Raw genomic sequence first — 19,255 nt, 5'->3', positions numbered from 1 at the left:
GTAATATGTAATTTTTCAATCTAACCGACAAGTTTACCGGTTTTATGAGAGAATATGTCTAAATAATGTGTCGACACTAATTTAGTTTGTGTCGATATTTTTGTTCCAGAATAAATGGAAAACAGGGTGCACCCATAAAGTGTCGATCCATATATAAAAAGTGTTGATCCCAAAAACATCGAAAACCAAAAGTATAATGTAATATGTAATTTTTCAATCTAACCGGCAAGTTTACCGGTTTTATGAGAGAATATGTCTAAATAATGTGTCGACACTAATTTAGTTTGTGTCAATATTTTTGTTCCAGAATGAATGGAAAACAGGGTGCACCCATAAAGTGTCGATTCATATAAAAAGTGTCGATCCCAAAATCATCGAACCAAAAGTATAATGTAATATGTAATTTTTCAATCTAACCGGTACAAGTTTACCGGTTTTATGAGAGAATATGTCTAAATAATGTGTCGACACTAATTTAGTTTGTGTCGATATTTTTGTTCCAGAATGAATGGAAAACAGGGTGCACCCATAAAGTGTCGATCCATATATAAAAAGTGTCGATCCCAAAACATCGAAAACCAAAAGTATAATGTAATATGTAATTTTTCAATCTAACCGGTACAAGTTTACCGGTTTTATGAGAGAATATGTCTAAATAATGTGTCGACACTAATTTAGTTTGTGTCGATATTTTTGTTCCAGAATGAATGGAAAACAGGGTGCACCCATAAAGTGTCGATCCCAAAAACATCGAAAACCAAAAGTATAATGTAATATGTAATTTTTCAATCTAACCGGTACAAGTTTACCGATTTTATGAGAGAATATGTCTAAATAATGTGTCGACACTAATTTAGTTTGTGTCGATATTTTTGTTCCAGAATGAATGGAAAACAGGGTGCACCCATAAAGTGTCGATCCATATATAAAAAGTGTTGATCCCAAAAACATCGAAAACCAAAAGTATAATGTAATATGTAATTTTTCAATCTAACCGGCAAGTTTACCGGTTTTATGAGAGAATATGTCTAAATAATGTGTCGACACTAATTTAGTTTGTGTCAATATTTTTGTTCCAGAATGAATGGAAAACAGGGTGCACCCATAAAGTGTCGATTCATATATAAAAAGTGTCGATCCCAAAATCATCGAACCCAAAAGTATAATGTAATATGTAATTTTTCAATCTAACCGGTACAAGTTTACCGGTTTTATGAGAGAATATGTCTAAATAATGTGTCGACACTAATTTAGTTTGTGTCGATATTTTTGTTCCAGAATGAATGGAAAACAGGGTGCACCCATAAAGTGTCGATCCATATATAAAAAGTGTCGATCCCAAAAACATCGAAAACCAAAAGTATAATGTAATATGTAATTTTTCAATCTAACCGGTACAAGTTTACGGTTTTATGAGAGAATATGTCTAAATAATGTGTCGACACTAATTTAGTTTGTGTCGATATTTTTGTTCCAGAATGAATGGAAAACAGGGTGCACCCATAAAGTGTCGATCCCAAAAACATCGAAAACCAAAAGTATAATGTAATATGTAATTTTTCAATCTAACCGGTACAAGTTTACCGATTTTATGAGAGAATATGTCTAAATAATGTGTCGACACTAATTTAGTTTGTGTCGATATTTTTGTTCCAGAATGAATGGAAAACAGGGTGCACCCATAAAGTGTCGATCCATATATAAAAAGTGTCGATCCCAAAAACATCGAAAACCAAAAGTATAATGTAATATGTAATTTTTCAATCTAACCGGTACAAGTTTACCGGTTTTATGAGAGAATATGTCTAAATAATGTGTCGAAACTAATTTAGTTTGTGTCGATATTTTTGTTCCAGAATGAATGGAAAACAGGGTGCACCCATAAAGTGTCGATCCATATATAAAAAGTTTCGATCCCAAAAACATCGAAAACCAAAAGTATAATGTAATATGTAATTTTTCAATCTAACCGGCAAGTTTACCGGTTTTATGAGAGAATATGTCTAAATAATGTGTCGACACTAATTTAGTTTGTGTCGATATTTTGTTCCAGAATGAATGGAAACAGGGTGCACCCATAAAGTGTCGATCCCAAAAACATCGAAAACCAAAAGTATATTGTAATATGTAATTTTTCAATCTAACCGGTACAAGTTTACTGGTTTTATGAGAGAATATGTCTAAATAATGTGTCGACACTAATTTAGTTTGTGTCGATATTTTTGTTCCAGAATGAATGGAAAACAGGGTGCAACCATAAAGTGTCGATCCATATATAAAAAGTATCGATCCCAAAATCATCGAATGTAATTTTTCAATCTAACCAGTACAAGTTTACCAGTTTTATGAGAGAATATGTCTAAATAATGTGTCGACACTAATTTAGTTTGTGTCAATATTTTTGTTCCAGAATGAATGGAAAACAGGGTGCAACCATAAAGTGTCGATCCATATATAAAAAGTGTCGATCCCAAAATCATCGAACCCAAAAGTATAATGTAATATGTAATTTTTCAATCTAACCGGTACAAGTTTACCGGTTTTATGAGAGAATATGTCTAAATAATGTGTCGACACTAATTTAGTTTGTGTCGATATTTTTGTTCCAGAATGAATGGAAAACAGGGTGCACCCATAAAGTGTCGATCCATATATAAAAAGTGTCGATCCCAAAATCATCGAACCCAAAAGTATAATGTAATATGTAATTTTTCAATCTAACCGGTACAAGTATACCGGTTTTATGAGAGAATATGTCTAAATAATGTGTCGACACGTTTTAGTTTGTGTCGATACTAATTTAAATATCAAGTGTTTTTCCACCGTTTACTATATATAGTACTCTTAATCGAGAAACCCTAAACATAAAGGCAAGCAGGCAGAAGATAACTCTTCCTCTTTCTTCTATCGTTATCATAAGTGACGATCAGATATTCAGGTAAATTTATCGATATTTTATGGGTTTGATTGATTTCTATATTGGAGTTTTTTTCCTGAATGTGTTTGTGTTCCATTGTAATAGCATCCAACCAAAATGGCTCCAAAACGTCAGCGTCAGAAGCGAGGTCTTTCTCAAAGCTCTTCTCAACCCAGTTCTTCTCAACCACCTCCTTCTGTAACAAACGATTCTTCTGAGGAAATCAGGTCCTTCGAAACTCTGAACTTTAGATCCGACATGGAGAAACAAAGATGACAGACGAGTTTTAAAGTAAGGAAGATTCGTCCCGAACGTGTCATTGACCTGGGTTTCTTGTTTGATGATAAATATGCATTTAGTTTTAAATCCACATTTACATCTTGGGGTTGACTTGAATTCCTTGGTGTAGAACCAAGATATTATCCCAACCTAGTTAGAGTCTTCTACAACAATGCTTCCTTACAGCACGAGCCCAATAAGACTAATATAATAGGAATTAATACACATGTCATGGGGAAGGATATATATATATCTCCAGAAACTATTGCGGAGGGTTTAGGTGTAGCGAATACAGGGGATTCATATGAAAATGGTGTAGATTGGTCTACAATTAAACGGGTTACTAGAAATAGCCTAATTCACCTCGATGTAGAGTCGAGAGTGTTTCACAAAATGCTCACATGGTATATCCGGCCTAGTGGGGGAAAACATTCAACGCTTCGAGACAGCGATTATTGGTGGATAGCAAAGTATAAATCCAAAACGGCTCCAAACATTGCAAAACTCATATTTAATACAATTGTATATATGGTCACAAAGGGAGCAACAATTTCAACTACACTACCATATGGATGTGTCATCACCCATCTGTTGAAGAAGAAGGAAGTTGATTTTTCGCATGACGCCCCTGTTCGATTAACCCGCAAGATTGACATGGTATTTATTAAAAAAGCGGGATATGATTTTGTTGAAAAACTCGGTTGGAAGCGTGTCAAGGAGGTCGGATTAGATCAAGAGAGGGAGGAAATGGACCCCGTTGGCCATGAAGAAGAGCAACCAAGTGGAGACGCAATGATGGAAGAAGCTCTAGTTGCAGAGGATGTCACAATTAAGACCGTGATGGAATACATGGTCAATTTTCGGGAGCATATTGATTCCCTTGTGAGTGGAATGCGATCCGTATTTCATCATTGCAACGTGAAGTCTCCATGTTGCGTAACGAATTACGTCAACGACATCAAACGAGTTAGGTAATTCATTATCTATGTTTCTTAACATTTACACGTTCTGAACTTTATTTTATTTTCTTTTAACAGATGTGGACAACCAAGCGGTCGCAGAAGATGAAGCTGACGATGAAGATGACGATGATGATGACGATGAAGCTGGCGATGAAGATGATGACGATGATGATGATGATGATGAAGATGATGATCCAAACAAGTATATCGTGTCTGCAACGCCGCCTTCAAGAAAACTTTTAATTTTTGATCTCAATGGTGTCCTTGCCTACATCCCAAGACTGCCGGCAGGTTTTAATTCTATTCTTTTGTATCCATTATTTTAACATATAAGCGTAGAACTTTAATCTCATTTTCTTCATGTTGTAGATGTTGTCCTCAGAAGAGGATTATTTGAATTTATGCAATTTTGTGTCGACAATTTTGTTGTTGCCCTTTGGTCTTCAAAGATGAGGTTAGAATATGTTTGAAGCAATTGAATTACTGTAGTCAAAATCGTTAATATACATTTGAATGTTAACATTCAAACTTGATTACAATCTCAGGCATAACGTCGACCGTGTACTTGAGAAACTACTTGTATTTTCCGAGCATTTTCTATTCGTGTGGGTAAGATGAATGTCATTACAGTTTGCTGACTTTTCGTTGTCTATGATTCCTACATATTTATGTTCGACTGTTTGTGAACAGGATCAAAAAAATGCAAAACATACGATTCTGTTACCTACTGTAAAGATCTCAATGATGTTTGGAACGCCTGTCCAGATTTTAACGAGCTAAATACACTTTTGGTCGATGATTCAGCGGAAAAAATGATTTATAATCCGGTAAGTTGCATTTATGCAATATGTTTTTCCAGTTGAACAGGTGTTCAGACATTGATTATTTTAACAACTTATGTGTTTATATAGAAATACAATTACATATGTCCACATACCTTTGACGCTGCTTCCCATTCGAACGACAAAGCTCTAGGTATGACACAAATTTATTCATGCTTATGCGAATTTAATTTATTGTTAGTAAAATTGCACCTCATTAGTTTGATAATTGAAATTATTTATGTATGTCCTCAGAAAAAGGCGGAAACATACGAGAGTATTTGGAAAATTTGTTGAAGGCCTCTAATGTTCCGGACTTCGTTAGAAACAACCCTTTTTCATCGGATTAATTTTGTTTGTCGGTACATTATTTGAACATTTTTGTGTATTTATATTTTGGTGTGATTATATTGTGTGTATATTTTCATTAATTATTCCATATTTGCTTCTATGAGTACATATACATTTGAGTGTCTATACTTTTTTAATATATTGTAAAGTATCTATCCTTTTTATAAAAGTGTCTATACTTTTTCCACTGTGGAAAACATTAATTTAAGGTTATCTTTTGAGTGAGTTTTAAGATATTAATTTAGTAATTATAGGCGTTTAATGATTTATTTTTTATGTTACGGTATATATTATTATTAAATTAAAAATTCTTAATATTATTTTATAAAATATCAAAACAATCAACTAATTTTTTGTGAAAATGAAATTATTAAATTAATATTGTAGGTGGAAAACATGAAACATACTTAAAAAAAAATTGAAACATAAATTACATATCTTTAAAAAAAGTATTGATCATTTTTATAAAAAGTATGGACACTTTCAACATATTATAATAAAATAGGTAAATTTGCAATGCTATCGGTATAAATATACCGGTTTTATGCGCGAATAGGTCTACAACCTATATCGACACTTTTTAATCTTGTGTCGGTACTTTATGTCCAGATTGGAAAAAAAATGTGTCGATACATTGTTAAAAAGTGTCGACATTTACACATCGGAACCCATAATTATAATGTAATAGATAAATTTGTAATATAACTGGTATAAATATACCGGTTTTATGCGCGAATAGGTCTACAACCTATATCGACACTTTTTAATATTGTGTCGGTACTTTATGTCCATATTGGAAGAAAAATGTGTCGATACGATTTAAAAAAGTATCGACATTTACACATCGGAACCCAGATTTATAATGTAATAGATAATTTTGTAATATAACCGGTATAAATATACCGGTTTTATGAGCGAATAGGTCTACAACCTATATCGACACTTTATAATATTGTGTCGGTACTTTATGTCCAGATTGGAAGAAAAATGTGTCGATACCATTTAAAAAGTGTCGGTAATTTTAAGTAACGCGGTTTTGTTCCTTCATTCAAAATATTATATGTACATACAATAGGAGTCATGTTGATACTTACGATATATTATATGGAGATCGTTGTCATTCCATTCCGTCTTCGAAAAAATCAGTTGATGTAGGCTGTGTGCTTGTACTCAAACTGAGCTTGACTTGAGGACATGTTAGTTTGTTATGCCCCTCACCGTTGCAGTACCCACATCGCCTAATTTTCTTCTCGACCTTGTTCTTCGGCACTTCTTTTCGCTTGCGTTGTTTTCGTTGAGGGTCATGAACATTGTTTACTACAATGCTCTGGTTGACTGAATGATTCAAACCAAACGAGTTTTCTAATTCTTCTATTAGTTTTTTCATCTCATCTCTTGCGGTTTTGAAAGACTCGTTTGTCTTTGATGCAATGTAGCATAACCTACTTGACGTTGAACGTAGAGCAGCGAACCTTGCCATTTGCATCACTTCTGGAGACACATTCAAATCAACATAGCTGGGTGCAGAAGCCTTCGCATCATTAGTCCACCTACTTTGAATCAAAGTCCCGGGCAAATATGTGTAGTCCAATTGCTTCAAAATGTGAAGTTGATGGCGACACGGAAGTCCAACGGTCTCGAATTTTTTGTAGGAGCAAATTAGAGTTTTCGTACGAGAATCAAAACTAATTTCAAATTTCCTATTTTTTTCTGCGTACTTTGACAAAATATAATGTTGACATTCATCTGATAAGGACTTAATCTCTGCCTCAATCCGGTACAATGTCTCCCGTATAAGTTCATCTTGGAACACACGAAAAGATTCGCGGGTAAAAATCGCAGCGGCATGGCTTTCAAGGTCGACCAGTTTTGTGATCTGGAAGGGCTTCGTATGGGAACTTAAGTAATCCGCTTTCAACTCGTTCATACGCATTCTACTAATTCCATCTTCAATTGCACGAACAACATCTAAATATGTCTTTTTGTGTTTCAGTGCAATAGCTAGTGAAGCATTCATAGACTCGCACCTTTGTGTTGAGCGAATATTGGCAAAGAAATGACCGGTTAGATATGCTTGTGCCCATAAGTGTCATGTATTTCCCTTCTCAATCACCCATGGATGCTTTTGGACGTTGAATTCTAAAACAATCGAACGCCATTGAATATCAAATTCCTTAGTTGTCCACCAGGAAGCCATGCATTTTGAGAATGCTGCTGTAAACTTTGGGTCACCAATGTTAGCTTGTGCATTGCGAGAAAGATGCCAAGAACATAATCTGTGCTTAGCATAAGGGATAACAGATTTGATAGCCCTCTACATTGCCCTATCCCCATCGGTTACAACGGAAATATGTGATTTATTCATCATGGCTTCTAAAAAATTCTGTAGCACCTAATCGAAAGATTAAGACGTCTCGTCAGCGATTATGGCAGTGGCAAACACAATTGTGTTATGGTGATGATTGACACCAACAATAGGCATAATTGGTCGACCATACAAATTATCTTTGTACGTTGTGTCGAACGCAATTACATCACCGAAGCATGTGTAATCCGATCTCGATGTAGAATCCGACCAAATAAGATTATACAATGCCCCCGATTCGTCTACCGAGTATGTCATAAAAAACCCGGGATCATCATGTTTCTTATAATCAAAGTAGGCAATAAGCGCATTCACATCCCCATCGACGATTTCCTTTGCTTTACCTCTTTGAAGTGCATTGTAGAGGTCTTTATGTGTAAATCCAACATTATGATAGCCCCCTGCCTGCTGCGTTAAATAGTTCATTACTTGTGACGTGCCAACACCGACCTCTTTCAATGTTGTTGCCTCATCGATATCAGCCTTACTTACAGCTCTATTAGAACGCATAAATGGTGTCATAGCAGATGTGCACAATGCATGATTATGTTTCTGATCAGACTTACTTATAACCCACTGATCGTTTGTATTTGTTGCTGTAACTACGACTCTAGCCTTACATCCTGTTCTTGTGACTGGCGTATGAGCACGTTGACGATCAACAGTATTGACTTTTGATACTCGAAACCCTTCTTTGGAACAACAAAATTCTTGTGTCTTCACATTCCCTTCCACGTCAAGCTGTGTTGTTCCCTTACGTGCACTAAACCCATGTTCCCGTGCGAATCCCTTATAAAAGTGCCAAGCTTGATCACGTGAACAGAAGAGCTGACCAACCAATCTGTCAGATTCATCAACATTATGTACTTCATGGCATTCCTCGGTTGGCTTAACATTGTCTACATCAGTATTATCCATGGCAAAAATTTTGTTGTGCAAGTTCAGTGCTCCAGGAGTTGATGGAGATGTAAGCAAAGGTTCATTTTGAACATGTTTTAGTCGTGCTGCTTTCAATAGGATGTGGCATTGGTAGTGGTAGTTAAAGGGTGGGTACAACATTAAATTCGCAGTACATATTTAGGTATGTACAATAACTACAAGTATATATTATCATTAATTTTAGGTATGTACAATAACTACATATTTAGGTATGTTTGTTAACTACATATTTAGGTATATACATCTTTTGAGTAAGTTTTAAGATATTAATTTAGTAATTATAGGCGTCTAATGATTTATTTTTTATGTTACGGTATATATTATTATTAAATTAAAAACAATAAACATATATATTACATATTTATTATTATCTTTGGTTAATGTTGTTAAATTTAAATTATAAATATTATTTTATAAAATATTAAAACAATCAAATAATTTTTTGTATAAATGAAATTATTAAATTAATATTGTAGGTGGAAAACATGAAACACTGTTAAAAAAATTGAAACATAAATTACATAACTTTAAAAAAGTATCGATCCTTTTTATAAAAAGTATGGACACTTTCAATAATAGGTAAACATATGATGTAATAGGTAGCGCTTATATAATGTAATAGGTATCGTTTATATAATGTAATAGGTAGTGGTTATATTGTAAAGTATCTATCCTTTTTATAAAAGTGTCCATACTTTTTTCACTGTGGAAAACATTAATTTAAGGTTATCTTTTGAGTGAGTTTTAAGATATTAATTTAGTAATTATAGGCGTCTAATGATTTATTTTTTACGTTATGATATATATTATTATTAAATTATAAATTCTAAATATTATTTTATAAAATATCAAAACAATCAAATAATTTTTTGTGCAAATAAAATTATTAAATCAAATTACTTTATTCCAACCATGTGACAAGTGTGACAACTCCATCAACTCACAACTTAGCTTTGAACTCAATCAATATTGTCTTTTAGCTTGATGGTTCATAAAGCATGTTACTTGAACAGTATGAATCAATTATGCAATTTTCATGTTCAATTTAACACTGCATTTCAAATTCATTTCATATGTAATTGGAGTTTGAATTTAAATTTCAATTTGAGTTTGAATTTCAATATATATTTCGGCTCCACTATAAATATTAGCCCAAGCCAATATGCATGTTATCATTGATTATTCCTAATTTTCATTGTTTTTTTTTCCAACGTTTAAACGCGAGGGAAATCCCGACCATTGTATTTTTTGGTCAACTTTAAAGCGTCAGAAACGTTTCGGGCGTATGATCTGGGTGGTAAACAAATAGCAACTAAAATCATAAGTCCGAAATGCTTCTGAGTACCACCCAAATCATAAGTCCGAAATACTTCCGATGCTCATCAAAATCCAAAGCTCATATGGTGCCAAGCAAAAGGAAATCAAAATTCAAATCTCATATGATGCCAAGCAAAAGGAAATCAAAATCTACAACTTGAGTTTGAACATTGATATGATATGTTCAGTTGTTATCATGTTGGGATTTTCTCGTTTTTGATTGCTTGGATAGTTGTTCTCTTGCTTCTTCAAGTGTCCTTAGCTTGTAATTTATAGCTTAGAATGTGTTTGATGTTGTATATATTATTATTAAATTAAAAACAATAAACATATATATTACATATTTATTATTATCTTTGGTTAATGTTGTTAAATTTAAATTATAAATATTATTTTATAAAATATCAAAACAATCAAATAAATTTTGTGTAAATGAAATTATTAAATTAATATTGTAGGTGGAAAACATGAAACACTGTTAAAAAAATTGAAACATAAATTACATAACTTTTAAAAAAAGTATCGATCCTTTTTATAAAAAGTATGGACACTTTCAATATAATAGGTAAACATATGATGTAATAGGTAGCGCTTATATAATGTAATAGGTATCGTTTATATAATGTAATAGGTAGTGGTTATATTGTAAAGTGTCTATCCTTTTTATAAAAGTGTCCATACTTTTTTCACTGTGGAAAACATTAATTTAAGGTTATCTTTTAAGTGAGTTTTAAGATATTAATTTAGTAATTATAGACGTCTAATGATTTATTTTTTACGTTACGATATATATTATTATTAAATTAAAAATTCTAAATAATATTTTATAAAATATCAAATAATCAAATAATTTTTTGTGTAAATGAAATTATTAAATTAATATTGTAGGTGGAAAACATGAAACACTATTAAAAAAAATTGAAACATAAATTACATAACTTTAAAAGAAGTATCGATCCTTTTTATAAAAAGTATGGACACTTTCAATATAATAGGTAAAAATATGATGTAATAGGTAGCGTTTATATAATGTAATAGGTATCGTTTATATAATGTAATAGGTAGTGGTTATATTGTAAAGTGTCTATCCTTTTATAAAAGTGTCCATACTTTTTCACTGTGGAAAACATTAATTTAAGGTTATCTTTTGAGTGAGTTTAAGATATTAATTTAGTAATTATAGGCGTCTAATGATTTATTTTTTATGTTACGATATATATTATTATTAAATTAAAAATTCTAAATAATATTTTATAAAATATCAATAATCAAATAATTTTTTGTGCAAATGAATTATTAAATTAATATTGTAGGTGGAAAACATGAAACACTATTAAAAAAATTGAAACATAAATTACATAACTTTAAAAGAAGTATCGATCCTTTTTATAAAAAGTATGGACACTTTCAATATAATAGGTAAAAATATGATGTAATAGGTAGCGCTTATGTAATGTAATAGGTATCGTTTATATAATGTAATAGGTAGTGGTTATATTGTAAAGTGTCTATCCTTTTTATAAAAGTGTCCATACTTTTTTCACTGTAGAAAACATTAATTTAAGGTTATCTTTTGAGTGAGTTTTAAGATATTAATTTAGTAATTATAGGCGTCTAATGATTTATTTTTTACGTTACGATATATATTATTATTAAATTAAAAATTCTAAATAATATTTTATAAAATATCAAATAATCAAATAATTTTTTGTGCAAATGAAATTATTAAATTAATATTATAGGTGAAAAACATGAAACACTATTAAAAAAAATTGAAACATAAATTACATAACTTTAAAAGAAGTATCGATCATTTTTATAAAAAGTATGGACACTTTCAATATAATATAATGTAATAGGTAAATTTGTAATACTATCGGTATAAATATACCGGTTTACTTATAAAATAGGTAAATATAAGCGCTACCTATTACATTATATAAGCACTACCTAGTATGTTATTGTACTTTATAATATTTCCAGTTAAATAATATAACATAACCGGTATAAATTTTAACCGATCAATTGTTTAACCGATCATACCGTATATTAGCCGTTTTTTAGGGGTACCCTTATTAAACTAAAGAAAGCAAATTGCAGATGCCCATACTCACCTTGAAAGATTGGAATCCCATGGTCACCTTTTGTTATTTCTTTTAAATTCTCCCCAACCGAAAGCTTTGTAGGAAGACAACGAAGCTTCATCGCCCATTACCCAAACACCGATGACCACCGTGCCGACCGTCATCGATGGTCGTCAACCAAAACCCAAGTTACACCGTTCGAAGTGCCTTGGTCTCCTTTCCATGAATCTGTCCTCTGTTCGTCGAGAAACTCCATAGATGATCGTGGATCTACCGAAAAATGTTTAGCTTTCTGGAAATAAAAGGCTTTCGCTCATCGTCGACAACCGTTCAATGAAGCCATATTTACAATATGTTGATCCTCGCTACAATACTACTCTTCCCACCGCACATATCTTCAACCAACATCGGAATCATCGGGAATCAAAAGACATACCCCATGAACTTTTGTATTTAATTTCTTGTTGATTCTTACTGTCTGGATGTTATTCTTTGGTCGTTTGGTTATAGGTTGAGCAAAAGATGAGTCTACTCACTGCCAAGAAAATGAAGGAAGCTGCAGAAAATGTGGCTTTTTGCAGAGACCAAAAACTCTTTTGTACGAGGAGAGTTCAACGACCTTCATGTGCAAAAAGGCTTCAAAGAGTAGAATTCTTGCTAGTCTCACAAAGATTCTCGTTTATGTAAATGAATTGAATCTGGTTTTGAAGCCAGTCTTATCCAAAAACTTAGCCTTAAGAATTGGAAAATTTTGAAGATAATTGATTGTGAATTGCAGGCCAAGCAACGGTGGAAATAAAATTCACAATGACAAATAATAATTGAATACAATAATAGAGTTCACATAAGACAAAAGATAGAGAATTCACGTGAATTCTATAATCCCATAGTCAACTAAAAAACTAACCCCACCAATTGGGGTGTGACACTTACATAAACCCCAATTGTTTTCTACCACAGTCGATTCCAATGGCTAGAGAAGCAAGGCTGGCAGCCATGCCAGGCTTTTTCAAGGTTCTGGTCGGCGACTTCTCTAAGCGACTGGTATATTGAATACTCCAAATATTCAACTGTATATATCTGCCAATTATGATTGCTCTTCTATATACAACCACATTGTTATGGAATCTGAAAAAAACTTTATTTTTTTGGTTTCTTTAGCCATAAGTTATCTGGAGTCAAGTTCGTACTGTCTGAAATCATATCATCATAATGATTAGTTGAAGTGAACTTGTTCGGGTTCGATTATCTATTGGGATTGATATTGAATGTTTTGTTGTAGAGAATTCCACCTGCATTTGCCAAGTTCTTTGATCGAACACCATTGCCTCATAAGATCAAGCTACAAGACTCCGAAGAAAATTGTTGGCAAGTTAATTTGGTGAGAATCAACAACAAACTGTTGTTCAAAAATGGCTGGGAAGCTTTTGTAAAAGACAATCTTTTAGAGGTTGGGGACTTTGTGTTCTTTAGTTATGTTCGGATATCATTGTTTACAATCACCGTCTTCCAGAACGATGGATGTGTAAAAGATGTCACCGGTAAAGGGAAGAAGAAACAAAGTGAAACAATGGCAAAAAATATACATGGAACCAATCAATCTGCAAGTTTGGAAAACAAGAAAAAGCCTGTGGTGATCAAGATTGAAGGTACTGATGATGGCATCTCAGTTGAAATTCTGGAAAATGTTACTAAAGTGGGAGAGAAGAGGAAAAGAACAGAATTCAAACAATCAGCTGCTTGCACTCAGCTCAAAGGTTCGAAATTTATTTTTCCTTTGGTTGTATACTTTGTATTATCACATGAAATATTTTTTCTGCAGAAGGTAATAAGAATGTCAAGAAACTGAAAGGCAAAGCAAAATCTTTAGTTCTTGAAAGAGCTAAAAGGGCATTCAAATCTAGCAACCCCTTCTTCATGGTTACAATTCAGCCATCCTACATTGGTGTTGGACACATCAAAGTGGTAAGCATCCTGTTCTTAGCCTAATTCGAATCCGATGTTGCTGAACACATTTACATCCCGGTCGTATTACGAACATTTGATTGTTTAATCTGTGCAGCATATACCTGTGGAATTTGTTCAAACATACTTAAACAAGAGGTGCAAGAATGTTATCCTTGAGATCCCACCAGGTGATAGAACATGGGAGGTCAAGTATTATGTCACGACACAAAGACATGCACAAGCAAAACTGAGTAATGGATGGGTAGATTTTGCAATTGAAAATCATTTGGCAGTGGGTGATGTTTGTGCCTTTGAACTGATTAACAGAGCTCAAAACATTCTAAGAGTCTATATATTTGGGCTTAATACATGAAGAATTCCCATCCTTGACGTGTCTAATCTGATTCAGATGAGTGTTGAATATTAGATATTCAGTATGTTATGACCGTATTTTCGTATCCACTATTCTGATATAAACTTGATACAGTCATCAAACTGATCAGGAATTGGGATATGAACAAGCAGCGTGGGTTTGTTTCTTTACTTTTATCTGTTTGTTTACCGAGAACGAGGCCCCCAGTTTTGGTAAGAAACAAGTGAAGTTGCCCGTTGTTTTTCCTATTTAGCAATTTAACATTTCTTGTCGTCTACTGCAACATCTTCAAATAATGGTTTTAGATTTTCTCATTTATGTTGTCCAAAGGTAATCCTCTCCAGGTGGCACCCAATCAGCTTTGCCCCGTCTTTCAGCAGCACGTACCGATAGTTTTGCTGATTCAGTTTTATTATTTTTAAATTTAATAAAGATTTATGTTGGGTTTGTTGGACTATACGAGATAAAACTCGTTCCTTTAATAAAAATTAAACTGAGTTTTTCTATTTATCTTCAAAACTAATTATTTATATTATAATTTGAGTTGTAAGTAAGATAATTTTTCTAATATTAACTAAGCATAAAAAAGAATAGGATCCCATGGCTCGTGCCGCATGGTTGCTTTGAGTCGGCTGATAAATTTACATCCTCTTTCGGTCAGTGTGCAGCTGCGACATTGGCTCTTAGCCTCTTCCGCTGCTGCTATTCATTACAAAAAACCACACTAATTTCTACGTGGTAAATTAAATTTTAGATAATGTATAACTTATATAATTTTTAATTATTATAGTCAATTTTAACTTTAACTCCAATTATACTATTGAATTATGGAATTTTATTTATTAAATAAATTATAAAAATTTAATGATTTAATTATATGAATCAATTTTTTGATTATTATGATGAAATGAATATAACGATGTCATTTTGGTTCAATTAGTAATATTTAAACTGACGTCACTTTTAGATAAAATATTATTTTTAGATAATTACCTTTAAAAGTGTATTATTTTTTAAAAAAAATTAAGCATTAACCTTTTTTTCAATGTTGTTGGCAATCAATATGATTCGAAGTGTTAATATTTTAATCTCTTTGATTACCGTCTGATAAGGTTAGTTTTGAAATATATTGTTTGTCTTATTGAAATAATACTTTTCAATGTTTAAAATTTCGAACAAACTCTTCAAATCTGGAAAAAAAATCCTCCAAAAACTTAAAGATGATATTATTATTTTTGTTTAATTTCATTAATTTTGAGTAAGTTTGATAAAAAAAAAGCAATCATGAAAAAAGAAAAAGAAGTGAATGACGATTGATGATGGGTAACAACTCACAGTTAAAGATATGACCGTAAAAGTATAATGTCTAGAAGTGAAACGTTTATAATGAGAAATTGATACACTCTTAAAGTTCAGTGTTCAAAATGACATTATTTTAAATATTAACAACTATATCAAAATATTATCATTTTATTTATAATATCATATCGTTTAGATTTTAATGATATAATTGTATAATTAAAATTAAAATTAAAATTAAAGTTAAATATCATAATTGAAATAATTAAAAATTTGATAGAATAAATAATGTATTATCTAAAATTTAATGGCATATGATGTAGTAGTTCATTTTTTTTATTTTCTTTTTATGTATATAAAGTTAGGCTGCTCGTTGCCCGTGGTTTGGACTGAATCAGTGGAACATTGAAACAATATCCATTGAACAAAACCGGAAAACGTCAAAACTTCCCACTGAATCTCAATTTAATTATGTCTATAAATGGCAGACATCTGTTTCCATGAACTCTCCTCCATATTTGATATCTCACTAAATCTCCATTCATCGTTACTTTGTTTCTCAGTTCTTCACCTTAAAAAAATGGATTCCTTGGTACCCAAAGCTCAGCCATATTTGGAGAAGATGAATAATAATCCAGAAGAAGCAGCAGCGAAGAAAATGAATAACAACACAGAAGAAGAACATGGTCAAACGAACAAAGTTGTCACAAGCCAACTTCAGATAAGATCCTCAGCTCGGTCGTCCCGTGCAGCACTTGAGAAAGAGGTTGTTATTCGGCGGATCCGCAATCACAAGTGCAAAAACAGGGTCAGGAGTGCTTTTCAGGCTTTGGTTGGCGGCGATGGCCAAGCTCAAGACAAGTGGATGGAACTGGGCGATGCTTTCACTTGCCCTTGAAGAAAAAGAAAAAAAAAGACCCAGAAATTCATGGGATTTGTAAATGGCTTCAATGATGATCGGTTAATGTATTTTGATGACGATGATGAAAGATTCTTAAGGTGATACTCTCTTGTGTTGTTGCGAATGTTTTAGACAAATATGATAAATGACAAAAATAATATGATAAAATCCAGCGTATGAAAAGCAAAGGCACTTTCAAAACTGGAGATTCCTTTTAAAAGCTAATTAACAAACAAACACAAGGGGTAGTAATTAAACATCATATCTCCCATTCTTGTCTGTCCCTTAATCATCACAACATCTTGAAAGATCTCAACTTTCTTTTCATCTTTCCTCGTTTTCTTTTTTGATGAATTCATCTGTCCCTTAATGTATTCTGGTCGCTTGTTCTTCACTTTGTCTAGCCGGCAGGCTGAAATATTACTGGCTCTGCAAGAACTTGAATAAGAACTTCTGCTGTTTCTAATATATTTTTATATGTAAGAACGAACCAAATCATACTCTCATAATATAGTTCATTGAATCGGATTAGATCATGACTATACTTAATCATCATGCTTGTAATTTAAGATACAGATGATGTCTCTAAAGCAGTAAATGTTCATAATGAACGACAATTTCAGTCGCCAGCAATGCATTTTTTGCTACTACGTGCCATCCTGGTTTGGATTATTGCATTAAACTAATCTGATGCTAATCAAAATATTCCTAATAGAAATTGATGTATAATCCAGAAAATATGGTGAGATTAATAAAGTTTTGTCATCTTTTGAATTATTTTCTCTGATCAAGAGCTTACATATTCACTAATAACAACAATTTTTACGTTTTCCATCGACTTTAAGCGACATTCGAGTTTAATACACTAATAAATAAGCTTGGCTTATAGCTAGCTAGTTATCTATGGCTATTTCTTTCTTTTCTCATCAATGGCAATCCTTGCAAGCTCTGTTTTTCATACTCGACTACGTCTTAGCTTCCTATATCAGAGCTCGGCCCTCATACGGAGATGGTGCCGACTTTTGGTGCTTGGAATCATCAGCCCCGTGCTCGACATATGCCGCTTATTTTGCTCAAGAACTGGACTTTCTGGACCTTCGAAACATTGCTAATCTGTTCAGAACCAGCCTGCAAGAGATTGCAAGAGCTAGCAACTTAGTTTCTGAAGATACTCGGTTGTTCCCAGGCCAACTCTTGCCGGTCCCTATAACCTGTGGTTGCACCATGAACCACTATTTTGCTAACATCACATATGATATCAAGCTCGGTGACACATATTACACAATTTCGACCACTGTTTTCGAGTCTCTCACCAATTTCACTGCAGTGGAGCAAATGAATCCTTTTCTGGAGCCGAAGAATTTGCACACCGGGGAAGAAGTCGTGTTTCCTTTGTTCTGCAAGTGCCCTTCGAAAGCTGAATCAGAGAACGGAACCGAGTATTTTATTAGCTATGTCTGGCAACCGAAAGACAGTATTTGGAGTGTAAGTGCCATGTTCAATGTATCAGCACCAGCTATCATTGATGAAAATAAGTTAAATGGCTACACGGATATTAGCTCGGCAGTGATTCCTCCGCTGATGATCCCCGTGTCTGACTGGTCGGTTCTTTCCCCGTGTCTGACTGGCTGGTTCTTTCGCAAACTTACCGAGGAAGCAAATCTAAACATCAGGGGATTCTCATAGTTGTTTTAAGCATAGTAGTCTGTTTGCTTATTTTAGCATGTGTGGTAATACATGAGAGAAATAAGATTTTTAAGAGCAACTGTTAGTCTCTGGAGACGGCCGGTTTGATTCCGATGAAGGATGTTACTAGAAGTGAGGGTTTCCGGCCAAAGATAATGCAAGATAAGCTGCTTCCAGGAGTTTCAGGTTACCTAGGGAAACCAATCATGTATGACGCTGATGTGATTATGAGGGCAACTATGAACCTTAATGAACATAGAAGAGTCGTAGGATCTGTGTATAGGGCCACCATTGATGGGAAACTGTTAGCCATAAAGAAAACAAAGGAGGATATTGCAAAGGAACTGAAGATTTCCGGTCGTAGCTCGTTAAGTGTCGCAGAAAATCCATAGCTTCGGTTTATATGGTAACCAATGTATAATCCTATTTTGTAATATAAAGTTTCAGCTCGGTTTTCAGTTTTGATGATGTATTGGACTATGTCTTGTTCATGTGAATATAGATCACCAAGACTTGACTATAAGCGTACTTGCTTGTGTTTATGTTATTTTTCGTGACATGTCGTGTTCATGTTATCCATGGTTCATATTATTATCCAATCAAATTGGATGGCAATGGAGCCATTGAAGATTTGAATTAACAACACATACTCTTTTATCTTACAGATAGAAAGAACGAGGAAGCAAGGGATCGGGGAAAGAAGCCTATGAAACAAGCAAACACTGAATAAATAAAAGTTAATCAATAGCTCACAGTATATGTTTGAGACCACGACATGTTGGATGACGAATCCCGTGCCGATGAAGTAGTCAGAATTCTCGATAATGACTGCACGATTTCATTCATAATCTAAACCCTGAAATCACCATAGAGAAGAACGTTACTGATTTTTAAGTCCTTGTGGACATGAGGAGGATTGGTGAAGCTATGGTGGTACTTAAGCCCCGTTGCTACATCTAATGCAATCTGAATTTGATGCTTTAAGCATATGAATTTCCCTCTATCATCTTGGTT

General features: G+C 33.2%; 1 protein-coding gene and 1 pseudogene across 1 annotated transcript; both read left to right on the top strand.

Moving 5' to 3' along the window:
• Nucleotides 1–13,006: 13,006 nt before the first annotated feature.
• On the top strand, nt 13,007–14,501 carry LOC120140694 (putative B3 domain-containing protein Os03g0621600). Its single transcript, XM_039155670.1, has 4 exons — nt 13,007–13,079; nt 13,318–13,792; nt 13,858–14,000; nt 14,098–14,501. The coding sequence occupies exons 1-4, from the start codon at nt 13,032–13,034 to the stop codon at nt 14,353–14,355; spliced, it is 924 nt and encodes a 307-aa protein (XP_039011601.1). The 5' UTR covers nt 13,007–13,031; the 3' UTR covers nt 14,356–14,501.
• A 2,081-nt stretch (nt 14,502–16,582) lies between these two features.
• LOC120140943 lies at nt 16,583–18,633 on the top strand (annotated as a pseudogene).
• Nucleotides 18,634–19,255: the final 622 nt, after the last annotated feature.

This window comes from Hibiscus syriacus, unplaced genomic scaffold (assembly GCF_006381635.1).
Source record: "Hibiscus syriacus cultivar Baekdansim isolate YM2019G1 unplaced genomic scaffold, ASM638163v2 tig00110788_pilon, whole genome shotgun sequence".
Taxonomy (NCBI): domain Eukaryota; kingdom Viridiplantae; phylum Streptophyta; class Magnoliopsida; order Malvales; family Malvaceae; genus Hibiscus; species Hibiscus syriacus.
This window is presented reverse-complemented; position numbering and strand designations above follow the sequence as displayed.